This window comes from Tauraco erythrolophus, chromosome 7 (assembly GCF_009769465.1).
Source record: "Tauraco erythrolophus isolate bTauEry1 chromosome 7, bTauEry1.pri, whole genome shotgun sequence".
NCBI classification, from domain to species: Eukaryota; Metazoa; Chordata; class Aves; order Musophagiformes; family Musophagidae; genus Tauraco; species Tauraco erythrolophus.
Window position 1 is genome coordinate 62,433,733 of NC_141471.1, and position 16,967 is coordinate 62,450,699.

The 16,967-nt window shown below is 45.0% G+C and overlaps 1 protein-coding gene across 1 annotated transcript; it reads right to left on the bottom strand.

Annotated features, from left to right (window-relative positions):
* Window positions 1-6,108: 6,108 nt before the first annotated feature.
* On the bottom strand, window positions 6,109-15,281 carry SFRP4 (secreted frizzled related protein 4). The gene is made up of 6 exons (XM_086614730.1): window positions 14,840-15,281; window positions 14,615-14,695; window positions 14,455-14,520; window positions 11,645-11,843; window positions 8,818-8,881; window positions 6,109-6,297 (listed from the first exon to the last, which is right to left on the bottom strand). Exons 1-6 carry the CDS (start codon window positions 15,279-15,281, stop codon window positions 6,109-6,111), a joined length of 1,041 nt encoding a protein of 346 aa, XP_086470856.1.
* Window positions 15,282-16,967: the final 1,686 nt, after the last annotated feature.

Genomic DNA, 16,967 nt, shown 5'->3' on the forward strand with positions numbered 1-16,967 from the left:
TGTATCCTGTCTTGGTCTAACTTGGCTGGCCGTCATGAAGAACACATATATTCTTCTGTAGCTGATGTATTCTCACTTCTGCTCTCCAAGTCTGTTGAAGGTTGAGATACTAAAGAACGGCATTCAATTAAAGCCGTTTACTTGCAGCATTGATTATAAGTGTGAAGTCCAGAAAGAATGAAGTCTTTCTGACACTGTCTTTACTGTTCTTATTGTATTTAATACAACAAGCTGTTTTAAAGAGCTTCCTGACAAATATTTCTGTTGTGATGGGGCATTTGTTATTATAGACATTCCTCCAGCAGAAGTTGGACGGAGCGTTCTCCTGGTGGCTCGTTCTCACCTACAGCAGCTTTACTGCCATAAACTCAACTGGAGGCTAGCTAGCCTGTAGGAAGTTGTGATTAGTGCAGAATTTATGTGTAACCTCAGCGAGGTGAGTTCACAGAAGCATGCTTCAGAATTGCTGTATGTTCTTTGGCTTGTTTTTACTTCAAAAAACCCATTAAAACTGTTCTTTCTGGCGTTATTTCAGCTCTCTGGGTCTTTTGGGTGCTGGCACATCGTACTTTAAACCAAGAAGTAGTCTCAGAAAAGGCCTGAGTAGAGTGATTTAAGATACACCAATTCAGCTCATTTCCCAACACCTTTGCTAGAGTTAATGGCTTCTCTACCAATGAGGCAAATATAATGTTGAAAGTTTAGATGGGATTATTTTTTGACAGGAGCAGAAATGCTGAAAACAGCAAAATGTATTTATGTCTTAATAAGAGTTCATGAAACTTCTGATGGAAGTTCATGATCAGATAGCTTGATAGGTATCACACACAGGTTCTGAATACTGTGAATCATTTATTGCACTGGTGCTAGAAATGTCAGCTGTAGGGGCACACTAGCTCTGTCTGTTTAAACGGAATATAATTTTATGTACTGAGTTATTGCTTGTTTAACCATCATTCGTCATGGATGTCCTTTTATCTTGTATCTAAATGCCAGACCAAAAGAGAATATGACCTTCATGACCATTTATTTAGCAAATATCTCGTGGTTCAGCACAGAATTAGGTGGTGCAGAGATGCGACGAAAATTCTTCCAACACTAACAAAAGATAACAATTATTCTTCTGATTTTTGTCCCAGTAGGAGAGAAATGGAACCACAGGGCATGTTTATTTATACAACAGACCACATATTTCCTTCTTTAGGAACTTTAATGAAATCATAATCTGACACTAAGACGTTGTTAAAGATCTGTTTCAGTTTAGAATGATAAACAAGTTGGTTATAATTCTCAAAATATTGTTTAAGAAGAGTTAGTACGTCTGATGGCAGTGAGTATTCATACTGCGTAACTGCATAATAAAGTAAGATAAGTGGAGAAAAAGCTTTTTTCCCCGCCAAGAAGATGGAGTCAATCAGCTTGTGGCTGTGTATTGCTGCACTGTTTTTCCTTTGCTCGGACTGCTGAATGAGCTACACTGGCAAGTCAGACTTTGCAAGGATCTATTCACTTTACCACTGCTTTTATGAGCAAATTATTAGCTTTCTGATCACCATCCTCAGAAGATAAATACCAATGGGCTCCGAGTATCTGCAAACTGAAGTTTTCATCATAGTGTAACCCAAAGAAATCAAAATACTTTGGGTGTTGGTCTGTTGAGGGCATCTCTTGATCACTCTGATGCATCCATTAACCTTCTATCGATAACATAAACCGTCTGACATATTTAAGGTACTTTAGGGTTTTGATCTTAGTATTCTCATCTAGAGAAAAGGAGGGTGTCCTCCCTTCCAGATGCTTTCTTTTATGCTTATTGCCATACTGGTTTATCCACAAGCCTTTTGGCAGCAACAATAAGAGCCAGACTGGTATTACTAGAATACCTGGAACCCTGTGAATTTACTGCATCTCTAAAAAGCAAGTTTGAAATCCTGTTTCACCTTCCAGTAACAGGGGTGTTCAATTTTGGAGATGTTACCAGAAATACAGTGTCAGTGGTTGAAACTAAATGTAGAGCCTTGACTATGTCTAATTAGAAGCAATGTACCTCTACAGAAATTAAACACTTATTTGTAGGTCCTTGCAAGTTATTGGTTTTTACCATAAATGGAAGCATAGTTTTGATTCTTTGTTGACTCATATTGGTGGATTTATATTAATTTACAAAATTAATTGGAACTGACGTGGTTTACCAGAAAAATCTAGTTGAGGAAATATTTTCAGATGTGCATTTACATTCAACTACTAAGCGCAACCAAAAAGTGTGTGTCGGTCGTGCATAATTGGAGTAAATATTTTTTCAGGTTTCATTCATTTGGAATCTAGGTTACAATTTGGATAAAATAATTTAAGAGCTGTTTGAGTATTTTGGACTGGAAAATCTTCTTTTTATTTGTACAGGAAGTATTTCTCAGTCATATGCAATGACTGGACAAAAGTAACAAAGCTACAACACTGAGTTGAATTAAAGCGACCGGGTCATTCAGGTCTTGTTGGAGGGGGGTTTATGAGATTTTTTTTAAATGTGGTTGATAAAAGAGTTTTAATTTCCATTTACAGTGAGCTTCTAAAATGATGCCAATTATTCACAATTAAAATAAATATTTTTTCAGGTTTCATTCTTTTGGAACTGAGGTTAGAACATTCAGTGAAAATATTCGATGGCACTTCTTACTAAACCGGGTACATGTGTGTGGGAGGTGGTAAGAAACACACTAGAAACATCTGTTTGGTGTTCCAGGCAATTTTTATTTTATATGAAAAAAAATGCCAAGCCCCTCAGCAGGAAGGCAGCTGTAACACTGAGAAGAAACAATTGACACTTCAAGTTTTGGCCTGTTAATTTTTTCAGCTGGAAATAGGTACAGTAATTACTTTCATCCATCAGTGGACTATTTGCCCAGTCTACTAAACTGGGGTTTCATGACTCCGGTGCTGGGGTGCGCTGGCATGGCAATGGCTACACCTGGCCGTGGTTGTGGACAAAGAGAGATGAGGCTGATTTTTTGCCACGTGCTGGGGAGCAGAAGTGGTCAGTGGGCCAGGCAGGGATGCAGGAGGAGGCATTTGCCTGCTCGAACAGCCCTTGCTGTTCCAACATCTGTTTCACGCCTTTGCAAGGGAAGGGCAGTGGGCTGGAGGGAAGGGATGTTCTGTGTCTGGATTCATCTGGCATTTGATGTTGCAGTGAGTTAATGATTGGAAGAGATTTTCAAAATGGAGTTACTTATATTAGTGTTGAATTGGGTTGACCCATGGTTTCTTAAAAAGTAGAAAAAAAGGAATTCGGGAAAACACACTGCCTTACTAATTCATCCCCCATGACTGCTCATCTGTTCTTTGTATTGTGATTTTTTGTTGCATTGTATTGTATTGTATGCTTTTTGTTGTGTTGCCTCCCCCTCTTCCTTATCTTTACCGTGTCAGAACGAAAGTTAGTCAGCACAAAGCATACATAAAAATGTCAAGAAGTTTGGAAACACCAAGCTCAGTGCATCAAAGTTTTTCCAACATTACTGGAATAGTCAGTCTAATGATGGTAGCTTACAGAAGGAATGGTGACAATTCTCTGGAGAAAACAATTTTTACTTTTTTCTTATCCGTATTGGAAAAAAAAAAAAGTTTGATTTTAACAGCTGTAAAATAATATTAATGTTGCTAAGAAGTCTAGCTGGCTGTTCCAAAAGTTTCATTCAACAAACACCACACTTGCCTATGTTCACAATAAAACTTGTTGAAATATCACAACTTTTGTTATTTGTTAGTTCAACATCACATTGAAAGCACTGCCATTAATTTTTAATAGCTATCCTTATACATATTTATTGGGGTACTTTAGGTTGGGATCAATAGGTAATCAAAGCTTAAAAGCTCCTGCTACACAGTAGATAGGTAAAACTATTTCAGAAGCTTTTAAAAAATTATTATTATTACTATGGTCATAATCTTTTCCCCCCATCCTATTAAACTGTCTTTATCTCAGCCTACAAAGTTTTTTCCCAATTCTCCTCCCTATCTGACTGGGGAGGGGGAAGGATGAGCTGCGTGGTGAAATCCTGTCTCCTTTGATTTTGGTTTCAGTTTTTCCATTTCATTTTACAGAATTCAGATTTCACCTATAGTCTGTATTTAGTCACCTAAGTTTGTGATCTGGTTTTTTAGACACATCAAATACGTAATTCCAATTAAAGTCGATAGATGTAATATATGCTCAGGATTCCTGGTATCTGGATTGAATTTTGGATCTAATTCTGCAGATGTTCCATGGAGATAAAGTTCTGTGTTTGCCCAGAATTTGCACGAAGAGCTACATTCAAATGCTGACCTTCACATATTTTAATCAACTGCTCAAAGATCAACTAGGGATCATGTAGGGTTGTTTTCTCTCCCCAAACTACCTTGCACGCTATTATTCCATTTTTCTGTAACACCTCTGACCCTTTGTTTTAAGCATTCTGACTTGGCATCTGTGTCTTTTGCTTGTGTTAACATATTAACAATTATATTACTACTGCTACCAAAATCACTCCAGCATATTCTGCCTTGAATTTCATGCATGCAGATTTCATTGGAATTCTTGTAATAACATAGATCTAATATGAGCAGTTGTATTTCTTTTTGTTAACCTACATAGAACTCTTTTTTTTTTTCTGATGTAAACTCTTTTTATTTTAGAAACGCTCATTTTGTTTTATAGATACCAGAATTGCCAAGCCTAGTCATTAGTTTTGCTGCAGGAATTCTTGAAGGTCTTTAAGACATCTATCATGAGCTCTAATAATGTTCATGCAGGTGATCTTCTTATGTGTTAACAGAAATCAGACTGTGCTACCCATACGGCCTTACCCAGGTAGAGCTTGGGCAGGAATAGCACAGATGCCATCTCAGAGTTATGGCAATTAGATTTATATCACCTTTGCTATTTTAATACTTCACACCACAAATGTCAGTAAAACTTAGTACATAAAAAAAAGCATCTGCTTTGTCTGTAACCCTTTGCAGGGTAAATGGTACCTTCTGATCAGCATAACTGCAGAGAGACAGTTGTTTTGAGAAGTTCAGGAATAGAGACAAGCCACGTTCATGTATTTATTTGTTTATTTATTTATTTATTTATTTAGTATCAGAGATAGATTTAGAAATATGTTGTCAGACGATAAAAAATTATCCAAATGAACACGGAGCCATATGAAGCCCTATCTTCTCTTTAATACTGTACAGTTATGTTTAGAATAATGTTTCTATTCCAGTTTTCATAACAAAGCTATATTACAGCAAACATAAGTGTTACTTTTAAGAATTCTACAGGTCTGCTTCACTTTAATCTGTCCTTTTAAAAAATACTGATTTTTCAATTAGATGCTTAAATATATTTGAAATTATAACAACAGAAGCCAGCCTGAAGTACCATAACAAAATTAAATGTCTGCTTTCAATACATTTTTGCTACACAAACCAAGAGATCAAACGCTAACACTGTAAGCATATTTCTGGCACACACATAAAAATAATCACATAATGCATACCCAGATGTTCATTGGTACCCTATGCTTCTGAATGCTCTGAGCAGAGGCTGTGATTCCAAAGAGCAGATAGACTCAGCTCCAGCAGCTGCAGTGGTTGCTGCCCCAGATGTTTGCCAGAGGTTACCCTCCCTCTGCTGCTTCTCAGCTGCTGTGGCTCTCAGCTCAGCAGACTAACTCAGAGGCTAACTCGCCAACTACTACGCCGGTGCACTTTCTGAGGAGGGAAGAGATGCCCCACACAGCTCTCCAACCTCTGGCAGGCAAGCAGGGCAGGCAACTGGCAGAAGGAGTTAAAATCTCTGGCAGCCAAGGCTAGATCTACCTAGAAAGGCAAATCAGAGCCCTAAGATAAAGTTCACTCAGCCCAAATATGCCTACCACATATTAGTGCAGACCTATGCTCTATGGCTTGCAGTGGCTTGAAAGGAAAAGCAAACCTTTTAAAAGTAAAGTGCAGCAAAAATGTCTATGTAGAAACTGCTGGTATTAAGTTGATGAGTTCTGAATCAATAAAAAATGCCCACCAAGCCGGATTGTGACCCTCCTCATGCAGGAAAAGTCTTTCCTTTTGGAGATTTCACACTCATACTTTTTTAGGGTTGATTTCCTTCTGGCCATTTCTTATTTTAGTGGCCTTTTTGGGGCCACTGACCAGCGGGCTGGTGTTCTTGGTTGATGGCTTTGGGGCTCCACTCCGACCACTGTGTCCTGCATTCTGGTTCTTACTGCGGGCCGTTCGCAGCTTTTGTTCTTGCAGTCTCTGTTCCCACCTCTGTGCAAATACAGAAAACAAAGAGGCTGAGTTAGAGAAAGACATTGCCATAAATAATTACATCTTAACCAAAGCTATCCTGAACCTTTGATAATAAGAGCACTGCTCTTAATGGTTTTTAGCTTTTTCCTGCAGGGACATTGATCTCAGCACGTTACGGCCATCTGCAGAGGGAACCTGCTGCGTGCTCTTGGGTGGGGGAACCTCCACAACAGCAGCTGATGAACATGACGACTGCACGTCTCGTGTGCATGCTGCCTGTGAGTGCACATCTCGTGCCTTTTCAGAAATCCAGGGCAGCTGGCATCATGCCGCTGAAAGGACAGGGTCTGCACAGCAGGAATCCTTGGCAAACCCATTCCTTGCTGTCTCACGGAACGTGCTCCTTGACTTTTCCTCAGGAAAGTCTGCAGGAAGCAAGCAATCCTTTCACAATATACGTTTAAACACACAGCTACAAGGAAAGGTGGTATTTACTTTCTGGTTCTGATTTTCCCTGGAGTGGAGAGGACTGGCCATAAAAGAGCTTATGTTATGGACAGACAAGGTAGGTGACCACTGAAATCAGAGTGTTCAGAGCTGCAACGGGACAGTTGTGAATAATTCACCTGCGGCTTTATTCAGCAGCATCCCTGAGACATTTTGAAATGTAATTAGATCAATGAATCTGCCAAAGAGAATAGCTGTCAGATTTCCAAACCCAAAAGTGCAGTGGTTAGAAAACAGGTTTTTACAGTGAGGTTAAGTGGTTAGTTGGTCCAAAGTATGGAGAGATCAACAACAGTGCAGTAGAGACTGCAATCTTTCAGCTGTAGGAACAGAAATTCTAAGGAAAGTAAGGTGGATAATAGAACTTGGAAGGGATCTCATCTTTCCCCTCTATTAATGGACTTTCTCTTTAGAAACTCCCAAAGGCAGGGACTTTACCCAGTGATCAGAACAAGAGAGTGCTCTCCAGCTCTGCTCTTTAGTATCTCTGCACTGACCCTGTTGCTACTCGGAATCTTGCCCTGGCTAGAGAAAAGGCCAGCCATGCTGTGGTTATGTTAACAGATGTCTTCTGTGGTCCATAGACAGCTCAAAACACTCACTTTAAGTGGTAACTCAAGATAAAAGTTGGATGCAAGTCTTCAAGAGATGAGTGATGGACATTAAAACAAAGCCACTGTGAAACCTAGCCCCATACTGGCCATGTTTGCGTAGTCAGAGTCATTACACACATCTTCATGAACCAAAAACTATCAGCAGCCATGTAGGTGCACCCCACTCAAACATGTTTAAATGAGGATTTAATTTATGAAACTATTAATATCAGAGGGAATGACACATGCTTTGAAAAGCATTTTGTTTGGCAGTCATGCATCTATTTGACAGTCTGGAAATGAACCTCCAGGCAGGTTTCAAGACACAATTAGAAATGACAAAACAGTGTGAGGAGGCCACTAAAACATGCTGTGTGCCAGTAACAGTCCATTAAGTTGACAGCTAAGGGACTTCAAGAGTCCAAGTCATATGTCAATATTCTCCTAAACCCCACATGATATCATCTGCAATTGCAATATGTTTATTTTTTAAAGATTTAAAGCATGTTTTCTTTTCCACACTTAGGTTTTTCATCAGTAAGTGAGGAGAAAAGGGAATGATGAAAGCATCAAACACAACATCCTACAAGAAGTTGCTCTGTAATCTAAAAGCTTCTCCTTTTAGAGAGAAGCATCTTTTTTCCTCCTCTCTATCAATTGCCAATCAGCCCATAATTAAAATAAATATACATGCATGTCCTTCATGCCCTGAAACCTTTCCTAAATTACAGAAATAACTTTCTTCCACCTCTAATAGTGTGAGGAACAGTCAGACATTGTCTTGATCTGCCCTTTCTTTCCTTTATAAAGAGGAGTTTGCAAGCAGGGAGCAACACCAAGTGCTATCCTGAAGCCCCAAGAAGCAGGGGCACCTGCTGCTCCTGCCTCCCAGGTCTCTATAAAATAGACTTTTCCTTCCAATGTTCCCTGAAGCCAGTGAAGGGATGTCCAATACTTTCATTGAGTCTTTAGTGGGAAATAGCTGGTGAAAATCTGTGTCTCGTGCCTTCAAACTTTAAGGCAAGAAAGCCTATTTATCCAGTGCAGTGGATGTTAAATTCCTTTCTTAACTAACGTGGACTGTAAATTCATCTGACAGTTACTTGCCTTAGCAGTGATAGGAAAGGAATTCCCAGAGTCATTATGGTAATAAGCCAGGGTTCATGCAAAGACCATCCAACCATCCTATTTAGGGACAGTTTGCAGATGAAATAGAAATAAAATTTAAGAGACCCTAAAATGCAATACTAAAATTTTCAGATTTTTCACTTACACTTATATGTAGTTATGGGGTATGAAAATGTTGAAGTGAAAATAATAGTACCCAGAGGTGCTATGGATCTCTGAAAGTCACGCAAGTTATTCAATGCTGAAGTAGAACAAAGGTGTCTAACTTTTTATCAAGAATATCAGCATTCTTTTCTTTGGTTTTATTTACCTTAAATCTTTTGTTTAGTTGATCCTTCCATTTTTCAACGAGACATCCATCAAGAAGCATCAATCTGAAAATTAAGAAATAGATACAACTTACTGGTATTTCTGGGTTTGACTCCTGAGATGCCATTCCAGATGACTTAACACAGACTGAGCTTGAAATGCACCAGCATCACTGGTACTGACAGTTTCTGGGTATGGGGTGATAGGCACAAAAATATTTTTCTCCATCTCTAAATGCTTTCTAACAGATTTCTAAATGCTTATACTGCTCCTTCTGAAACTCTATCATCAACTCTGTAAAAACAGAAAACAGCTTTCAAAAGAAATCAGATTTTACAGCCAAAACTACAGCATATGACTGATGCTGAGAAAACATTTAGAGCCCTTTGTCCTCACCTGCAGCTATTCTGCAGGGGAAAATTGTCCCCTCTTGATCACTGTTAACGAAAAGCAATGGGTTGGATAATATCCCAGGAAAACATTGAAATGTATATGTACATATATTTTTACTTATGCCCACTATATGTTTGTGTGTGTGTGTGCGCGCGCAGAAGAGTATTTTAAATTAATATATTTTTCTTCGGAATTTAAAAAAAAAAAGAAGCTGGGTTTTACATGCACCTGTTAATACAGCTTAGCTGACGAACGGTAACACATCATCTGATCACAGCGCTTTGCTGCTGGGTGAGATTTATGCAGCATAGCAGGACCTGACTCTCCAGTTTCCATGAACAATGCTGCTGCCCATACCAGTTCAAAAAGAGTACAAAATGCTGCTGCTCTTAGTCATTAGCCACTTTGCCCAAACATAGAATCACAGAATCACAGAATGATTAGGGCTGGAAGGGACCTCAAAGATCATCTAGTTCCAAGCCCCTGCCATGGGCAGGGACACCCTCCACTACACCAGGTTGCCCAAAGCCTCATCCAACCTGGCCTTGAACACTTCCAGGGATGGGGCAGCCACAACTTCTCCAGGAAAACTGTTCCAGTAAGGAACATAAAAGGATTACAGCGAGCACAAGCCCTGGCGAATCAAGATCAATATGATACACATCTCCTTTCTGAGGAGAGGTTACAGAATTAATGTATCACCATGAATGAAACCACAACACAGTATACATCTGATGCAGCTTCTGTTCAGGTCACACCATTGAGTGAGACCCTAACCCTGTTGATGGGCAATGAGTGTTTTGCTGTTGACTTCAGTGGAGCTACAGCTTCCACTCCTTTTGCCTCTGACATTTTAAAAAGCTCCTGTAACTCAAAACCTTCTGTTTGCATGCCAATGAGTTCAACAGGAAACACATATAATAATTAGTTTATGTTTCTTTTTCAAATCCATTTCAGTACACTCTATGAAATTAAAAACCTCAGTGACCTTTAAAAACCATCACAAAATATTTAGTGAATGGTGTGTTTTTCCATAATAATGGAGAAACAGCTTGCAATTTTTCACTTTTGAAATCTCCACACCCTGACAACCCCCTGATGGTCCTCTCCATCTGCAGCTCAGAGCTCCTCAGTTGCAATCTTGGTCACGGTCCTTCTGTGTGACTCTGAGCATGTATCCTTAAAACGTCTAACACAAGTAGAGGGCTCTAAATTAATCTTTGTGAAATACTTCCAGATCTGGAGAGGCAAGGTGCTGTGTAACAACAAAACACTGTGCCTGTTAGCCCACCAAAACCAGTTAAGGTCATAAGGTATCAGATGGCAACTTTTAGAAACACGTATAAAATGCTTTTAAAATATCAACATAAAACTCATGGATAACATGGATATGGTCCATCAAGTTCTGCACGTAGATGTTCTAAGGTCCTTACAAGTGCACATGTTCAATTAACAGTCGCATCACTGGATGCAAAACCAACCTGCACGTTTTATGAACAGCCTTTCCTCTGCCCTGAAGCACAGAACCACACGTACCCACCCCACCACAACCTCTCCTGTTGGCCTGTGCCGCTACCAGCACGCTTGGGATGCTGATGGGGATGGGACGTCCCCTTCTGCCTCAAGAACCCGGAGAAAAAAAGGGAGCTGTGATTCATCACTTCCTCCCCTCCAGACCAACATGCTGGATTTCCTTCCATGCCCTGGGGCTAGGACGACTGCCAGATGAACGGTCTGCTAAAGTGAGTTTTGTTTTGTCTTTTAATCATACAGCAGGACTGGCAAGCTGCTCTGAGAGTATTTACTTTTCATCTACCAACCGGGAGCCAGAGCTCTGATGGCTGCAGCTTTGGCTGATCCCGGTTACAGCTGTGGGATCAGAAACATCTCGCTGATGGCACTGGTCCCAAGTATGGATAAGCAGGCAGAGAAGGCCTTGCTCTGTCTCCAGCAGCTCTGCGGACAGGAGATGTGTATCATCTCCTGTCCTCTCCCCCGAGGTCGGTGAGGCAGAACTATGCCTTCCATGTGGTCCTGCCAACACGGACCAGCATCTACAGCCACCATCGGGATTGTGGCACATGAAGCACCATGTATCTATGGAAAGAGGTTCTGGAAAAACACTCCCAAAGAGCTGGAGATGCCTGAACTGCTGCATGATGCGTTAAGCAATATGTTGCCAGCACCTAATGCCACCAGAGCTTAGGCTCCATGTACGAGCCAGCTTTTGTAAACACTGCATCGTGGCGCAGAAGCTGATTAAGTGGGAAAAGTTAATTGTGAAGGCAACTGAAACATGATGGTGTATGTGTGAGTTATCCTATGAAAAACTACCAGGAAAACACACCCATGATGAGGAAGGGAGCTTTGCTGGTCCTCCTTCCCCTCTATCACAGCCAGCTCTAGCAGTTCTCCGCCACATCGCCAGGGCTCACCTGGAGCGCCATTCATAGCACATGATGAGGACATCCTGCTTCGGTTGAAGAGGTGGACACTGGCAGGAGGAATTCGTAAGAAGCGGCACTTGAGACAGAGGAATTGGCGTTGAAGACTTGAGTATGTCTTTGACTTCAACCACAGTCGTTACCTCGTTGCAGTTCCCTCTTTCTACGCTCTTTACTTTGGCGTGAATGACTGCAATTAGGAAAACAGAGGTGTGAGAACAACAAACGGTCTTAGGAATTTAAACATATCTCAAAATTAAATAGAACATATCAAACGGAAAGCTGTGGTTTCGCTCGTGAAACTAGAACTACTCCGTACGTGGGCACGCACAGCGGCGTAGAGTAACAGAGGCCTGATGCCAATCTGGTTTTCAGTAGGACTGTTGACAACTGTGAAATTAAAACATATGCTTAAATTTTTGCCCAATCATGCCTGGAATTGCATGCACAAACAGCTCCTTTGACTCAGAACTTGAACAACCCCTCACATACATCGGACCCATTCTAGACCCACATCTGGCTACTTCCCATTAAGTCACAAATTATTTACTTCGCAGATGGTTAGCAAGAATCATAGAATCCAGTCTTTTCAACAATAAAATCATTTCCCTATGGGTTGCATCCAGGAACTAAAGTCTTCTCTTAAGCGTAAGAAAGAAGGGAAGGTTTGAAACAAGTGGTCAAAAACTCAGAGGCTTAGAGTTTTCATGATTTACCCCATTTATACCTTTTCCCAGCTTTTGCCTTTGGATTATGCATCAGTAGTAACACCCTCATATCAAACAGACTCTGAAAAGGGTTCTTCTGACTCTGAATACACAAAAATCTGTATTTTTACCTTTTATTGAGGAAAACTGCATGTCTGCATGGATCCAAGAAGGTGACACTGTGTAGACTGCTCTGAGGGTGTTCCCTGGCTAACTTTGTTCCTGCAAAGCCTGGCAGTGCCTACCACTGCAGCATTTCACCCATCCTCTCTGTGGGAAGTACCAAATCAGAGAAAGGAAGCACGAGATTTTACGTGCAGGACTTTGTCTCTAGGAAATGTCAAAATAGGAAGGGTCTAATTGTCAAACTGTAACGAAATTCTTCTGTGAAAGAAGCCCGAGCAGCAGACCATCAGCCTGCACCAGCACTCCCACTGGCAGCCACCAGGTCAAAAGCCTGGACCTACAAATATTTGGAATAAACTTCACATGTAGAAAACTAGAGACCAGAAATTTTAATGCAGTCTGGGGTTTACGCGCTAACTTTTATCAGGACATGTGTAACAGCCACAAAACTCCTGAGGAATTGCAGTTTCAGAGACTCACAATCCATTTTCAAGTCTGTTTCAAACCAAATTTTGAAATACCATTTGGCTGTAAATATTATTTTAAAGGATTTCAGAAAACTTTTTGATTTTATTTGCAACTTGTTCTGCCTTGTCTTGTCTCCCAATTCATTTTCCATACGAACATGTCTGTTTATTTTAGAGGAGACTGAAGAAAAATCTACCTCTCAAAACCAAAATCTTGATTTTGCAAATTCACTGGTATTAAATTTTGCACCCCCACCTACAGTTTTTATTTAAGCAACGCTCCCCTGAAGTCTAATTAGAATTTGTACGGCTAACACCTGTATTTCATTTTGGAATCATTTTATATCACTGCTCTTTCATATATTTCCGACGACTGCGGAAGTTCATCATCCCACCTGAGCATATCACTATGTTGTACTGAGGTGGATTAAGGAATCGTATAAAGAGGATATATAACGTAAACACACCAAAATGCCATGACAAAAAAAGTGTAAAATTGCTTAAGTTAGATGTTCAGCTTGCTTATTCCCGCCGAACTAGGGTTTGGATTTTTTTTTTTCCCTACACCAACAAAGAAGCAAATAACTACAAATTTGCTTTCATTTGATATCAGACAGACAGGAATTGACTGGATGTGATAATCCTATTGCATAAGAACTGAACACATGCCTTGAAGAAACAACTTCTATCTGAGAAAAAGCCCATAAAGTACACAAAGACCATGATACTGCATGTTAAATTCATCGTTTCTAGGGGTTTTCGATTGGCATTACAGATATTATCTAACCTTAATCAGACTTCTTCCCAACTCCCAGCATCAGAAAACTGGATGGGGAGGGGAGCCAGGGAGGAAGAGAGGTAAATACTTACTTAGAGTGCCAATATGTCACGCAACACATCAGAAAACCATCAGCCAGCTCCTCGGCTGGCTGGTGCAAATTGCCACTGAATTCAACTAACCTGTGCCAATTCTGCACCAGACAAAACTCTGGCTAGTAAGTAAAAGAATACACGCGCTTGTAAGCATTAACTTTGTACCTTGCTTCAGCTTTGTTCACGTTTACCAGTTATTCAGGTGACAAACCTCTATCTGTTCCACCTGCTGGACAAAAACAGCCTGGCCAAGCAGCACGTGGTCACGCTCACATCAGACATCACTGCACTTAACTACAGAGTGACCTTCACAGAAGCAAACACCGTTTCTGCAGAGTGACCCGTTGATCCCAGGGCACGTTACCCACATTTCACTGCTTTCATCAGAAACACACCGTCGTTTGCACGACTACTACCACGCGCAAGCAGAGGCTTTCAGAAGAGGACGGCTAGGTGCCCTTGGGGAAAAACCCGCTTGGAAAGGCTGTGGTGGAGAGATGGCCTCTCGCCGCTCTTGCTGGACGGGGCTTGGCGTGGGTGCAGCACCCACATGGCATTGCCTAATTCATGGGGGGCGCAGAGGGTGGGGGGACAGGCAAAGCAAAGGGTTTTCTCCCCATGCACTTACTGTAGCTGTAGTTCTTGGCCAGGTATGTTGAGAGCGTCGGCTTTGTCTTTTTGCATCTGCACCGCTCTTCAAAGGAAGAGAAGGGGAAATGGTTGAGGGGTGTCAGAGGGGGCCTGGCTCCAGGGAGGAGTTGGGGGGGGGGGGTGCTCCCGAGGCTCACCCTGGCCACGGCTCCTGCAGTCGGGCCCCAGGGGTCTCTCCGGCACCAGCACACCCTGCGTGAAGTCCGTCCACTTCACATCTACGGCAGGGAAGTAAAGCTGTTGGGAAGCAGCTCCCGGAGCAGGGGCTGGGGAGTCCCACCACCGCTGCCGCCCCCCGCCCGGTGCTCCCCGCGGGGGTAAAGGGGGTCGGCCCGCCCGCCCGCCGCCCCCGGGGCACTCACCCTCCGGCAGGTCGGTGACGATGGCCTCGGGGGAGATGCAGACGCCGCGGTCGTAGACGGGGAGGTCGTCGCAGGCGAGGCTCTCGGGCCAGCTGTGGTTGTAGCGGCGCATGATGGGCTCGCAGCCGTCGCGGGCGCGCTGGCAGACGGAGCGGCAGGGCTTGATGGGGTCGTAGAGGAACTCCAGGGTGCAGATGGGGGCATACATGGCGCAGAGGAAGAAGGGGAGGACCGGGCTGCAGCCGGTGCCCACCAGCTCCTCGTACTGCTCGATGGCGAGGACGGCGTTCTCCTGGGTGCTGTGGTGGAGGTGGTTGGGCATGCGGGTGATGTTCCAGGGCATGGGGCGGCACATGGGGATGCGCACCGCCTCGCACGGCGCTCCCTGCGCCCGCGGGCTCACCCGCAGCCACAGGGACACCGCCACCAAGGCGCGCAGCATCCTCCTCCTCCTCCTCCTCCTTCTCGGCCGCCGCCCGCCGCCACCCCGCGGGTCGCGGCGGCCGAAGGGCGCGGAGCGGCGCTGGCTCCCGGCGCCCGGCTGCAGTCGAGTCGCGGGAGCCGCCGCGCCGACAGCCATGGCCATCGCGGGGCCGCATTTATCCCGGTGGCACGAGTGACGTGGGGCCGATCGCGCTCCCTTGGCAGCATCGCTCCTCCGGGGGGGGGGGGGGGGGCGGGGGGGAGTGTGTGGGGTGTGTGCGTGTGTGTGTGTTTTGCTGTGCCGGCACGGTGACATCACCTCCACCCCGTTTAATCCCCCGGCGACATCACTGCGTCTCTCGTGCGCGGCTCCAGCGCCTTTTCAGTTTTCATCTGTGTCATAAATTCCTTCAGGTGGAAGTGCGGGGGGAGGGAGGGCGGGGAGCAAACCCAAACCACACGCATCTGGCGCGGGGAGAGGGGGAGAGAAGGCGGGAGGGGCGCGGGAGCCGCGGCCGGAGCCCCCCGTCCTGCGGGGCTGCGTTTTCCCAAGGAATACGGAGCAGAAACTTTTTGCGGGCTTGGGGAAGCTCCGGCGGCTGTTCCCGGCACGGACGGGCGGACAAGCTGGGAGGTTGCTTTGTGTCCAGTTTCTTCGGGACGGGGGATGCGGCGGGAGCCGATCCGAGCCGGGAGCGGGCCGCGGGAGCGGGGGCAGCAGGGCGGGGGGCCGGTGCGGGGCTGCGCTCCCCCCACTCTGTCCCCCCTACAGTCGCATCTGCAAATGGGTGGGAGAAGGGATTTCAGGCTTTCTCCGATGTGTTTTGTACTTTTCTTTCCGTGGTGCTCCACGACCGCGCATCCCTGACACAGCAGAGCGGCGTGCCCACGGGGGAGCGAGGGGATCCCTCCCGCCCCAGTCCCTGTGCGTGGAAAAGACCTACGAACCCACCCTCCACGGGGGGCAAATGCTGCACCCCGGCCTTTGGGGCACTCGTTAGCTCAGTGCCAGGTTATCGCAGTGGCCTGGGAAAGCCCCAGCGTGGCTCAGAGTGAGCTGGGCTCGCCCTGCCTGGGTACCGCGGTGCCGCTGGTGTTTCCCCCCGTGGGTCTGGCAGGGCTCAGGCCTGGATGCCCCAGAGTATCTGTGGGGCAGAGGTTTCTCCCCTCCCTTTGTGTGAGAGGAAAGCTCGTCCGGAGTGGGCAGTAAACAACTGAGGGAGTCGTGGGAGACGGAGGTATGCGTGTGCTTGGCGACGCTGGCTGCGGGGAGCCACTGGCAAGGAAAAAGTAAATTCCTCCCTCGACAGCAACGTTAAAGCAGCTTCAACCCCTCCTCTCCGTGTATCCCCTTCCTCCCACAGCCCACGCAGAGCGCCCACCAGTACCCCAAGGCTCGGGCCTTGCAGGTGCCCCTCTGGCATCAGCCCTCGCGGGCACAGCCCGGGCAAGCAAACCCTCCCGGCTGCAAGGAGGGGGCACGGAGCGGGGAGGCGAGGGTCCCCATCGCCACACCGCCTCCTGCTTCCCCATCCCGGCTGCGTGCAGCAGTGCGCGCAGAACCCGCCTCTCCCCGCTGCGGCGATGCGGGTTTGGAGGCGGGCCGCCCCCGCCCCCCCTCCCTTATTCCCCCCCCCATTCCCCAGGCCTGCCCGCCCGCCTGCGCGCCGTGCGGGGCGGCCGTGCGCGGAGCGGGGCGTGCAGC